This window comes from Danio rerio, chromosome 9 (genome assembly GCF_049306965.1).
Source record: "Danio rerio strain Tuebingen ecotype United States chromosome 9, GRCz12tu, whole genome shotgun sequence".
Classification (NCBI taxonomy): domain Eukaryota; kingdom Metazoa; phylum Chordata; class Actinopteri; order Cypriniformes; family Danionidae; genus Danio; species Danio rerio.
In genome coordinates this window covers 39,941,744-39,954,665 of record NC_133184.1, presented here as the reverse complement: position 1 = coordinate 39,954,665, position 12,922 = coordinate 39,941,744, and the positions used below count along the sequence as shown (strand labels likewise).

Sequence of the window (12,922 nt, the reverse complement as noted above, 5' to 3'; positions counted from 1 at the left end):
AATAACAAATGCATGTGCTAAATGCATAATCGTATTAAATACTAAATGCATGAATCTCCCAAAGTACCTTTCATTTAATATCTAATCAAAGACTCTACAATATACAAAAGAAGAATATACAAAAATATACAAAAGAAGAGAATATAGAAAAAATAAGAGGCAAACCGACTTACTTTCTGGCCACAGATCTGGCCTCTGAGTCAGCATCATGGATCCCCTTCTTGATGGTCTCGGTGAGAACCGCCACATGCCTGGGATAGTAGGGAAACATGATGAATGCGGTTTCAGATGCAACAGTCAATTCACTTTGTCTCCTTTGAAACTTTCTGGACCAGACGGCAAAGCTTTTTTCACACTTCTCTCTAAAGGCGGCACAGTTGGAAAGAGGATAAGGGGAGTCCAGACCGCCTTATAAAAGAGCCCCTGGCTATATTGCCATGGAAACAACTGGGACGCATGGTTGCCACACTATCCCTGGCTCATCAATTCAACCCGCGAAAAAGAATCATCAGTTGCGCGTTCAGCCGAGCTTTGATAAGTAATACACGTTTTCGCCAGTTAAATGTCAGGAAAGAGGAGGGGTGCTCTTGAGTAGAAGTAAACACAAATTCATGTGCATACCGAGTTTTCTGAGAAACATCCTGAGCAAAAAGTACTTAAGAATAACTAATGTCTTCATTATCAATACAAACTTATCAATATAAATTATTGAATTAATTGAAATAAAAAGTGTTAATACTTATTACTTTTATTAATAATGTACATTAGTTATTGATGAGCATAAATATTCAGTAAAAATGCACCGAAATGACAATTCTAGGCTGGAACTGAAAATTCTAGATGGGCTTGGCTAAGAGTTTTTAAATCAACAACATGCTAATAAAATAAAAAGTAATTTCTCTCTTTCAGACAAAACCTGAAAATGGCATCTTCAGAGTAACTAATGTCTTCATTATCAATACAAATTGACAGATACTTTTTCCACTCACCTCTCTAGAGTGTGTGTCTGCCATTCTTGCAATAACAGGTCTAAAAACTCGTAACATCGTCTGATGAGTGAAAATGAAGATGCTTTTTATTAGGAGACAAGACACTTTTAATAATTAAAACAATGGCAAAGATTTGCATTTAAAGTTAAACCTCTGTCAGGGATGCTTAGCTTACCGTCGAACAGCCACGGATTTAGAAGTGCAGTTGCTGGTGATGATCGGGATAAGGCGAGGGAAGTGTGTATGCTGAGAAGGACAAAAATGTGCAGTATTAAATGTTGGTATTAGAATAAAATAAAATAGAAAATAAATAAAATTAAATAAAAAATATATAAATAAATAAATGTAAAAAATACAATAAAAATTATTAAATAAACAATAATAAAAAATTAAAAATAACAAAAATAAAAAATAATAAATACAATTTTAAAAACTTACATAAAAAATGTATATAAAAAAAATCAAAAATACAATTTTAAAAATGTTACTAAATAAACAATTATATTAAATAAAATTAATAATAAAATAAAAAATAACAAATAGAAAATACAATTTAAAAAATTTTATTAAATAAAAAATTATATATAAAAAAATAAATAAATACAATTTAAAAATGATATTAAATTAACAATTATATAAAAAATTTAAAATAAATAAATAAATAATAAATAAAAATACAATTAAAAAATTGTTTTAACTAAAAAAAATTATATAAAAGAAAAAATAAAATGAGTATAGTATCAGTAAAAAGTAAAGTAAAAATTTGCAATAATGTAAAAAGAGATCAGTTAAAATATAAAGCTGAATATTCAGCAGACATCCAAACCTTAATTAGATGCTTCTGAAACCATTTCAATATGATTATTTTTTTAGCTCACAAAAGATTTCTAATTATTATCAGTGACAAAGAAGTTGTTTTGCTGATTTTTGTCTTTATGAAAAGCATGAATGGCGTTTTAGTATCATTATTGATCTAAAGTTTATATAAAAACTTTGGTAAGTTTAATGTCACTTTTTTTTCAAATGAATAGTGTCATTGCTGACTAAAAGGGATTATTAAATAAACAATCCCTTAATAAAAGTAATTATTAAGTTACTGAGTTGTTAACAAAGCATCCTAGTAAAACTGAGTTATCTTAAGTAAGGGGAGAATAGTGTCTATGTAAAATTAGTTTGTTTCCTACAGTACTTTGTTAGTTTGCTGCTGAATATATAGACAGCAGACGGTTCACTGGGTTTTAGAGTTATTGTGTCGATTATTTTTAGAAAATACTTTTAATGTGAAGAAAAAATAAAATAATAATTATAATTACAACTCACTCGTAAGATGAGGCGGATGGCAGCCACTCCAGATGTGGCCATAACTTTGGCGCTGTTGGGCACCAAGTTGAGCAGCGTCGGCATGATGCTTTCAGCCCCGTGATCAAATTTATTCCCCAGCAATGAAGACAGATGCCTGAGGGATGGCAAAACCCACCAATCAACAAGACACAAATATGAAGATGCGTAAACTTCTGGTCTAGATGGGAATGAATCAAATTTGGGTGACATTAAGACATGGAAGTTGTTTAGATATCCATCAAGCGGCTGCACTTTAGCAGAGGAGCTGTCCTGCACGCTCCAGTCAGCTCTGTTACACTTCATTAGAAACACATTAAGAGCCAGAATAATTAAAGAGCCGTGCTCAATCACAGAGACATGCACAACAGCTCCATCTACCCCTCTAAACAGCACTATTAAAAGCTGTAACCTGATGATATTTGAAACAGAACTTACAGCAGAGTGTGATAAAGTGCCTTTAAGACAGGATTTGTGATAAATTGGCCTTGTTGTTGAAGTGTGTCTTTGATCAGCACACATCAAAATGCGGCTTTTAACCAACTGACTGTAAACAAGCTGTAATTTTGGCAGTGTTTGTCACACCTAATTTTTTAACAAAGATTTAAAGAAGAGTGTCTTTATACCCTAATGTGATGCAGGCCTCTCGAACCACTTGCGACCGAAGATCTTTAGCCGACATCTTGAAGGCACCTTCTAAAAGTCGTAGCTGTTGAATGAAACCCTCATGTTCAGTCGCACCAGCCATAAGCAGTGAGCGCATTTTCTTCAACTAAACACGTGGAGAAAAAAAAAAGTTCCTTCAATGACATGCGGAAGACACATTCTTCAAGCTGGAGTATGTAGATCTGCATTCACTTACAGCAGTGACGCGGTGCTCCCAGTCTTGTTTGTCATCCGACAGAATTTCCCGAATCTTATTTAAGGAATCCTCCAACTCTTTACTGGAATATATCTGAGCATGAAGTGCATTCATGTTAATTACTCACTTAATCAATTTGTGAACTATCTAACTAACAAATCAACATGAGCTATCTTGTTTAAGGAATCCTTCAATTCCTTACTGGAATACATTTAAACATGAAGAGCATGATTATTTATTACTTAAATGGAAGAAGGAAACAGAATGTGATTTTCAATTTAAGATACATTACCTGCACTGCAGGTACATCTTCAAAAGCCTTGATAAAATCCTCTTCATCCAAAGCTCCTGCACTAGCACCATCCTTTCCTGAGGGGACACATTCACTTCATTAAAACTGATTTGAATAATTAAAATAATTAAAAAACTTTAATACCAAATGTAAGAAAATTAAAAATGAGCTAAATCTACTAATAATTTGAATACAATATAATAAACCAATTAATACTTATAAAATAATTATACTTATTATTATAAATTATAATCATTAGTAAATTAAATATTAATTATAAGACATTGTAATAGCTCAATTAATTTAGCTGCACATTCGTTAATAGTTATAAGCATATATATTATGCTATATTAAGTAAGAATGCACCGATATGAAAATTCTGGGGTGAAAATTCTAGATTGGCACTTGACTCAAACCAAAGCCAAAAATGCTTTGCAATAATTATTTGTCATTTTATTAAACAATATTATTTTGGAAGAGTTTTTAAATTGAATTCAATAAGTTAATAAAATAAAAAGCATTTTTTTTTACTCTTTCGGACAAACTAAAAATTCCATTATCGATGGATAATTTGGAGTGAAAATGTGATGCATCCCTAATATTCAGAAACTAAATAAAAAAATGCCTAGAAGCATTTAAGTATGTCTCTATCGAATACTTCATTCAAATAAATCTTGCTTTAACTAATATATATATATTTACAGGGCTTGACATTAACACCCACCAGCCAAATGCGGGTAGATTTCAGCTTTTAGAGAAACACTCCCACTAGCCACTTTGGCTGGTTGAAAATGTTTTAATGGCAGTTTTCCTAAAAGCAGGGTTCGACACCAAGGATGGCTCAATATGCGTGCAAATGTGATTTTAAAATAAAGATGCAGCATGACGGACAAAAATAGTGTTTGCTCGAGCAAATGAAAGCAGGTAAATACCGAATGAAAGGATATCACGGTTCTAAAAGCGTGCATGCTCCCGTTTTCTGGAGCAAATCAGCCGTGCTGCGTTCAGTTCTCTTTAAAATAAACTGGACAAAAAGCGATGCTCATGCACCCACAGTCTTGCTGCTCTCAAGAGCTCCAGATGATTTTAAAAATGTTAGTTTGCAACCAACACCAGTTGCCACTTTTGCTTTAACCATTTTTTTGAACATATTATTATTGGCCTTACCATATGCATGCAATCATATTTTCACACACAGTAGGCCTATGTTTTTCACCTGCTTTCTTTTGCTAACAGTTATTTTTATTAATATGGTTTAATTACCATTTTTTGCAATAGCATTGTTTTAAAAGGAGAATAACTCCCCAGATATATGTGTAGTTAACTGGTGATCTGAGAGACCAAGCCATTGTTTTATACACATGGAAATAATTTTTTTTAAATGTCAATTATTTGTTTTGTTTTTTTAAGAAAAAAATGTTGAATAAAAAGTGCACCTATACAGCTATATTTTACTTTTTTTGACACATTGTGGCTAAGAAATATTTAATTATTTTTGGTTTGGTCAGAGAAAATGGTGATAAAATTTGAGAAAATAAATATTTAGTGTCGAGCCTTAAAAGTCATGTGAAATAAAACTAATTGCAATGCGACACTATGAAACCTTAAACCATTTGCTCATTCTTATTGAGTAAGCTTATACACAACACACAAAAAAGAAATCAATGAGAGAAAGCATGTGGAAAAACACAAAATCTAAATCAAGTAATTTTACAATGCCAAAGTCAACTTTTATGTATGTGATATATATTTTCCCCTTTATTTATATATATATGTGTGTGTGTGTGTATATATATATATATGTATATATATATATATGACAGAATGTTGTGTTATGTATTCATTTAATTCTTAAATCCTCCTGCACATATGCATGTGTGTGTGCCTTCTATTTAAACCCATCACGTAAGCAAGATGTGTGTAACATGAAAACCAGAGTTGAATTCATCAAAGACTGTTATATAATGTAGAATCTGCAGTGCTGCCTCTTCACCAGCCATCACAGTGCTTATGCATTTCACTCATTTCTCACTATTCTCATTCCACTTGGTTGAACAACAAGATTTTCAACATAATCTTTTAGAAAACAATTACATTTCTCCATGTTCGGCATGCATATCAGAGAAAGTGCTGAGCTGTAGTAACTGTGGTCTTACCTGCAGCCCTGGATCCAGAGGCAGAACTGGGTCGTCTCATTGAGCCCATGCTGCCTCCTCTCCTGCTGCTGGAGAAGCCCTTAGAAGAGGAAGAGGAGGAGGACCTGCCCCCGTCCACTGAGTCCTCGTCATCAAAGTTCTTATCTGTATGGGGACACAAGCATAGTTGAGCAAGAATCCTCAAATATGTTCACTTTTGGTCACAAAGACAGGTCATCGTCAGTCTGGAAGTGCAAATATTACATTTATGAAGTTGACTCATTCTGGCTTAATAGACTTAAAGGGATAATTAGTTTCCACCCCCCCACCCCCTCCAAAGCTGTTTGAGTTTCTTCTGTTGCATTCATAAATTCAGCTTAATGGATAATACTGCTCAATTGATGAAGAATGTTGGGATCACTTTTTAATGTCAATGGCTACCAGTTTCCAACATTTTTCAAAGTATCTTCCTTTTGTGGAACCACTTTATGGAGAGTAAACTCGTCAGTAAAATTTGTTTTTTAATTTTGGTAAAATTTAGTTTTTTAACTATCCCTTTAAGAAATCCCTGTATACTCAACCGGATGTGTATCTTAAGGCGTGTTCAGATGTAGGGCTGCACAATGTTTCAAAAAAAGCTTGAATAGCTCTATTTGGGTGGTTGGGTGGAGGGAGCGGGGGGAGGGGGGGGGGTTATTAATTTAGACTGATTTGGAATTACTCTGGATGTGAATCATGCTTTTAACATAATAAAAAATTTAAAAGCATAGAAAAATACAATAAAGCAAGAGTGCGTTATGGTTTTCCGGGGAGTCAACCAGTGTTCAGGTACAGAAATGGAATAATCATATGTACAATAACACTGTATAGTAGTAATTGTACAAATTATTAATTACTCCCAGGGCCATTTATATCGAAGTTGATATTTAGCCGCGCCATATTGGTGCTTAATAACATCAAATTTTTTATGAGGTGAGTTGTTAGCCCAACGCTCAACCCCCCAATCTGGAAGACCTGGGGCCTCATGTATCAACGGTGCGTACGCACAAAAACTTTGCGTACACCAGGTTTCACGCTCAGAATCGCTCACGTTTGGGTTTACTAACGATGAAATGAACGTGAGAATGTGCGCAGCTCCACTCCAACTTCATGGCTGGCGTACGCACATTTTTTGTGCGTGTCTGTTTTATTTCCATTGGCGACTCCTAGAGGCAGTTGTGTTAAATTGCACTCTACAAAGTGTCTTTGAGCCGTGCAATGGCAGCTGTATGAGACGGGTTCATCTAGCAGGTATATAAGGTTTCCATACCATACAGTAGGGCTGTGCAATTAATCGAAAATCTGATTTCGATTTTGGCTTTTAACGATTATGAAAAACCATTAATCGAGATAACCGATTATTCCATCATGTACCACCCCCTTTTCAATTTGTACACGTGTGAAAACTCTTTGCCTCTGCAAAGCTCAGTTCTACGTGAATATGACTAAAAGCATGTGCTGTAATGTAACTTTTGCAGCACGGGATGCGCATCATTCATAATTTTAAAAGTGCAAAAGAGCACTTGCTGTTTTGTGTGTGCGCGCCGTGTCTGGCCTCAGACAGGTAGAGTGTGTATGTGTGTTTGGGCGCGCGCCGCGCTTAGCCTCGGACAGCAGATCGCACACACATCTAATGTGATCTTAATGTGAGCGCTTTAATGGTCAAATACATGCACATTTGTGTCAGAGCGCGGTGTTTATTGATTATTCATATTAACCCCCATTTGTGTAATAAACTAACAAGTTGAGAATCAAAAGACACGCGAAAGAGAAACCATATCAGAGCCGCACTATTCTTAAAAAGACACTATTCTTAAAGTGCGATATTCCTGCTGCTGCCGACTGTTTTTATTATTAATCAATAATAAAATCAAAAATACAGTGAATATGCTTAAAGCACAATTTAAACAACAGACTTAATAACTCATTTCTAAAAACTGATTACTTTTATCTTTGCTATGATGACAGCACATTATATTTTACACATTATATTTATAAATATTCTTCAAGATACTAGTATTCAGTGACATTCAAAGGCTTAATTTGGGTAAATAGATAAGTCATTGAATAACAGTAGTTTCTTCTACACACAAATCAAACATATATATTGCTTAAAGGGCCTAATAATATCGAGCTATTAAAATAGGTTTCAAAATATTCAAACCTGCTTTTATTCTAGCTGAAATAAAACAAATATGCCTTTCTACAGAAGAAAATTTTTTTATAGGAAATACTGTTAAAAAAAAACCCTCTGTTAACATTATTTGGGAAATATTTATATTGAATAATTTTGACTTCAACTGATAATCGTTTTGAATAATCGTGATTACAATTATGACCAAAATAATCGTGATTATGATTTTTCCCATAATCGAGCAGCCCTACCATACAGTTGACCAGCCAATCATTAAAGCGCAATTTGCAGCAATTGCCGGTTTTCCCAATGTAATTCTACTGCACGCACATTGCTATAAAGGCACTATCTGAAGATGAATTTGCAAGCGTGAATCAGAAACATTTCAAATCAATAAATGTGCAAATAAAATATGATGCTTATTAATGATTCCTTAATGATTCCTGCTTGTCTTCCTCATGATAAATAGTAGACAAAATCTGATATGTAGCTGGGAGAAAAAAAAAGAAGAAGAATTCATCAGGCGCTGGATTCGAATCGAGTTCATGCTCAAACGTGTCAAAACATGTTACCATGCGTTTTACGAGCTACGCCACCCAGACTGTTAAGGGCACTACAACATTTTGCACTTATACATCTCACTATTTTTTTTTTTATCCACTTAGTGTGCGATGTTCAGATTTAACTGTTAACCGCATCAGCTAAACTCTCCCCACTCTATTTTTTTTTTTGTTATTAATTTCGGAGGACAAACTTGCGAATAACACAGTTTTTCTCCAGTCTACCTCCGAAAGGAGCACCTTCAATTCACATTCTGTTCAAAGTTTCTCCTTTTGCTTGCTTTTGCCATTGCTTTTTCGTTGGGTTTTGCCAAAGTGGAGTCATTAGCATATTCATAGAAGGGAGGAGGCAGGGAGGGGTTTTGCGCTCGTGCATGTTGGGCTCAGTTTCACGTTCATTCGGATGTACAAAGAATATGCGTGGGATTCGGGGTACGCAGTGTTTCACACATCTGAATTTTTTTCTGCGTACGCACATTTACAGCTTTATGTGTACGCAATGTTTTAGTATGATTTCCGTGCAAGTCTTCGTACATGAGGCCTCAGGACATACACACATACACCACGGTCAATTTAGCTTGTAAAATTCACCTACAGCACATGTCTTTGGACTGTGGAGGAAGCCAGCGGTTTTATAAATAATAAAACAAAATAAATCTTTATTTATGTTACAATCGGTACAATTTCTTATGCCTGAATGTGTTAAATTTGCACAGCCAGAGGCCTTAAAACAGTCTTATAGTTGAACTCTGCAGTGACTCCACAAAATGTCATGTTTTCTGAACTATAGCTCTTGCTCAACTAATCAAAACATTTAAATTTAAAATTGCACATCCTGCAATGTAGCTATTGCAGATGCACACATTGCAATATCGAGGTTGAAAGAATATCATGCAATCCAATTCAGAAGTTAACACAAATGTCAAGCTGATTAATCATACCTTACAGAGCATACAAGAAGTAACAACACAAGATACAATGTCTTCCTGAGAAAACAAGGGAACGATCACGTTTACTTTTCCCAAGGGTCATCATTTCATCACCAATTACTAATTATCTATATCCAGGGTTCAACGCTAAGGATTTTTTATACGGGTCCGATCGGGCCATTGGTTGAGATTTTTACTTGCCCTGCCAAAATTTTCACTGGCCCCACCAAAAAAAAAAAAAAAACTAAAAAGTTAATAGCTATTTCTTAGCCACATATTTTAAATAATGGCAAAATTATGCCTGTGAATCTAGAATTTAAACATTTTAAATATGTTAATAAATGTATAATGAGCAAAATTCAAGATTTTATGCTAATGAAAGAGCAGTATTAAAAATGTGCTGGTATTTTAATGCAATTCTAAATAATTTTTATAAAAATGGCTTGCCAAACTGACAACAGTTTTTTTTTTTTTTTTTTTTTCAGTTTCTTAATTTTGTTCCCATGTAATTGTCTGCTTTTAAGACTTTAGAAACAGACATTTTCTTTTAGCCTCATTGTTTAATTTTGCCGCCATGTTGCCATCTTTTCGCTGTACTGGTTGTTACCACGTTACTAAAAAAAAAATAATATAAAAAAATTAAAAACGTGCTCAACGTTACTGGCCGATAGGGGCCAGTAACAATCCTGTCTACTGTCCCAAGTGTGCCCCGGGCCACCGGGCAGTCCTCATTGTTGAGCCCTGATATCTATGATCATAATACCATGCCAACCTACATGTTTTAACTAGTACAATCCCCCATCCTAACTAAGAATGTTGATCCTAAGTGCTCATTTACACCAAATGCATCTTTGCTATAAACAGAAGCTCACAACAATTGCACCGCCTCCTAGCTGTTCTCATTGGTCCACTGCTTTTGGACCTGACATTGATGAGCTGAGCTGCGTGTGTAAAGTTGAAGATCTTACGACTTCAAGCGGTGTCTAAAAGCCTGCACAGGCGCAAACATAAAAGCATTCTGTGTGAACGGTCCCTCAAAGAATGTTAAAAACAAACAGCAGCCTTGACTTCCATAGTATGCTTTTTTGTGAACGGCTGCTGGTGTGGATAGGTAGTCACTTTCTTAGGTAGTCACTTAGGTAATAGTTAATCAGCTTTCTTATGTTTACAATCACTCTTATTGGTTGGCGATTATTGTTTCGCGTGCAGTGAGCAGCGAAAATAATTGATGGCATAGTGGACTACCTAAAAAATATTCGATTTTCAAAATGGCAGAGGAAGTCAAGCCTTTATTATTATTATTATTTTTTTAAACCGGGAGTAAATCTAATAATGAGCCTGATCAAAAGAGATCTCGAGAAGATGAAACTGCACCCCTAGATTAGGATAGCGGGAGACAAAAGCAAAACAATCTCAAGTCAGACAGAAATCCTGACAGAAAAGGTAACTGTGGGTTTTTCTTGAGGATTAGACAGAGTGAGTCATTATTGCTATGCACAAATAGTGAAGTGAACTGAATGTCAGTGGTGTTAGTAAACTGAATAGTGAGGTTTTATGGAAGGGGGAGTAGATGAGAAGGAAATTTTCATTTTTAACTGAACTATCCCTTTAAGGACATTATTTTTGTTCAAACGTGATGGCAACCATTTTGGAGAAAGGTTTAAAGCAGGTTATAGTTTAGAACGCATCTATAAGGTAATTCATACATAGATGAATCTGTGAAGGACTATGGAAGTCAAAAACGAGAGGATGTTAACACATTCCAGCAGTCTGAGAGGAAGGGGTGGCACACCAATCTTTCTGAACAGGAAGGAGCTACAGGATAAATCTGTGGCCTGATTCTTTCAGCACACTAGTGCCTGTCCTGCAGTTGGGTTCAATTAAATGTCCTACAGATAAAAGCGAATAACAAATCAGCTTAAAGACTCAATCGTTAAGCATTCATTCATTCAATTCAGTGGAATTAGGATTATTTATAAAAACCATATAATTCTATAAAGCTTCACAGAAATATTATACATTTTAGAATTAAAATTTATTCAGCTTTTTGTCTTACATCTTTATTTAAATCACTGATGAACATTTTAAATCATTAAACTATTATGCGTAATTGGAAAATTGTCACAAAACTTGTAGTGTTTTTTTGTGTCTAGTTGTTTGGACTGCAAAGTGTTTGAGTTAATGTGCACAACGATTAAATCAGATCCTCACAATGCACCGATTATGTAATAATCCTGACAAGCTTACAGAGTGTACTGCAAACAAACCATTCATAACAAATCATGCCTGCTCAAGTGATAATGATTTACTTGCCATTTATTCAAGTGGCTCCAAACCTTTATAAGTTTGTGTTTAACAGCTCAAAGAATTTGAAAAAAGCAGAGGATGCATAAATAATTTTTGGGTGAACTGTCTCTAAAGATGAGGCAAGAAATAATTGAATTAATATTTGTGTTCCGTTCAGAGTCTAGCCTTTAGACTCCTAATAAAAATCACATAATAATTAGAATTTTTGTGATTACTGCGATAATTGTTACAACAAGAGGGTTTGAATACCTCTATTGTTTATCTGATGAGTCTAACAGCTTTAAGGTACCAAAAATGTAATAAATGCAATGGAAAAAATGCATTTCTTACTTAATATATTTACTTGATCTAAGATTTTTTTTTGATATTTAGACTAGAAACAAGGCAAAAACTTGCTTTGTGAAGAAATCACAAAAGAAATCAATCAAAACTAAGTTTTTCTTTAAAACGAGCAAAAATAGCTGCCAGTGGGGTTAGTAAAGTAATCTTGTTTTAGATAAACAAAAATTCTAGATTAAAAAAAACATTTTATATTACACACTATTCCTTTTTTGCTAATGAAGAATTACTGTGACATTTCAAGCATGGGATGGGTGGTGTGACGTAGCAGAGATCACCACATCTCCAATACAAACCTTACAATACAATACTTTGCTTACAATAACCATGTGCTTTTCACCATACACAATTCATCCACCAGGTTGGGGGCCATTTCTCAGCATTTCCCTGAAATAGGTTGTTCAGAGAGAATGACTGTGGGTGGTGAAACGCAGATGCAGTCCGCTCTAATTAAACCTGCTGGAATGTCTGCTGCAAGGTATGCTGACTGCTTAAAAATACAGCCCAATATCATTGGTGGGTAGTGGGGACAACAGAACTTGTGTATGTGTGTGTAAAACACCCAAATACAGCGCCGTCATGCCCTCAAAAGACATCTTTCATAAGAAAGCATGTGGGCAGAGAGCTATAGACAGTCACAAAGGCATCATTCACGATCCTTTGATATCAAAGTATCAATTTTAGCCAAAGCATGAGCAGCGAGTTCGATGTTTCATTTCACTTAATGACAACAATTTGCTTTGATTTGAGATCCAACCGAAGCAGGCCACCACCAACTCAACAATATGCTCCTTAACTCGCATAAATCAGCCAACAAAATTAAATGGTGCAACATAAAACTGCTGTGCAAATCAATCCAACAGCGAGCTATTTCTCATCTGAATAGCTGCATCTCACTTAGTGCAAAAATAGCTCGTCTGTATGGACTTATCCAGTTTTATAGAGCTTTAAGATTGTGAAAGGCACTTAGAGATTAAAGTGGCAACTTGTCAAATAAA

General features: G+C 34.7%; 1 protein-coding gene across 25 annotated transcripts in view; it reads right to left on the bottom strand.

The window, feature by feature from the left end:
• The window catches only part of clasp1a (cytoplasmic linker associated protein 1a), a 127,986-nt gene that overhangs the window by 49,909 nt on the left and 65,155 nt on the right, over positions 1 to 12,922 (bottom strand). For all 25 annotated transcript variants that reach the window (XM_068223402.1, XM_068223403.1, XM_068223404.1 and 22 more), the window contains 8 exons: positions 5,638 to 5,781; positions 3,482 to 3,558; positions 3,190 to 3,282; positions 2,954 to 3,099; positions 2,310 to 2,445; positions 1,165 to 1,235; positions 990 to 1,049; positions 174 to 251 (listed from right to left, as the gene is read on the bottom strand). In XM_068223402.1, the coding sequence (XP_068079503.1) occupies positions 174 to 251; positions 990 to 1,049; positions 1,165 to 1,235; positions 2,310 to 2,445; positions 2,954 to 3,099; positions 3,190 to 3,282; positions 3,482 to 3,558; positions 5,638 to 5,781 (805 nt within the window). The remainder of the gene's footprint in view (positions 1 to 173; positions 252 to 989; positions 1,050 to 1,164; positions 1,236 to 2,309; positions 2,446 to 2,953; positions 3,100 to 3,189; positions 3,283 to 3,481; positions 3,559 to 5,637; positions 5,782 to 12,922) is intronic.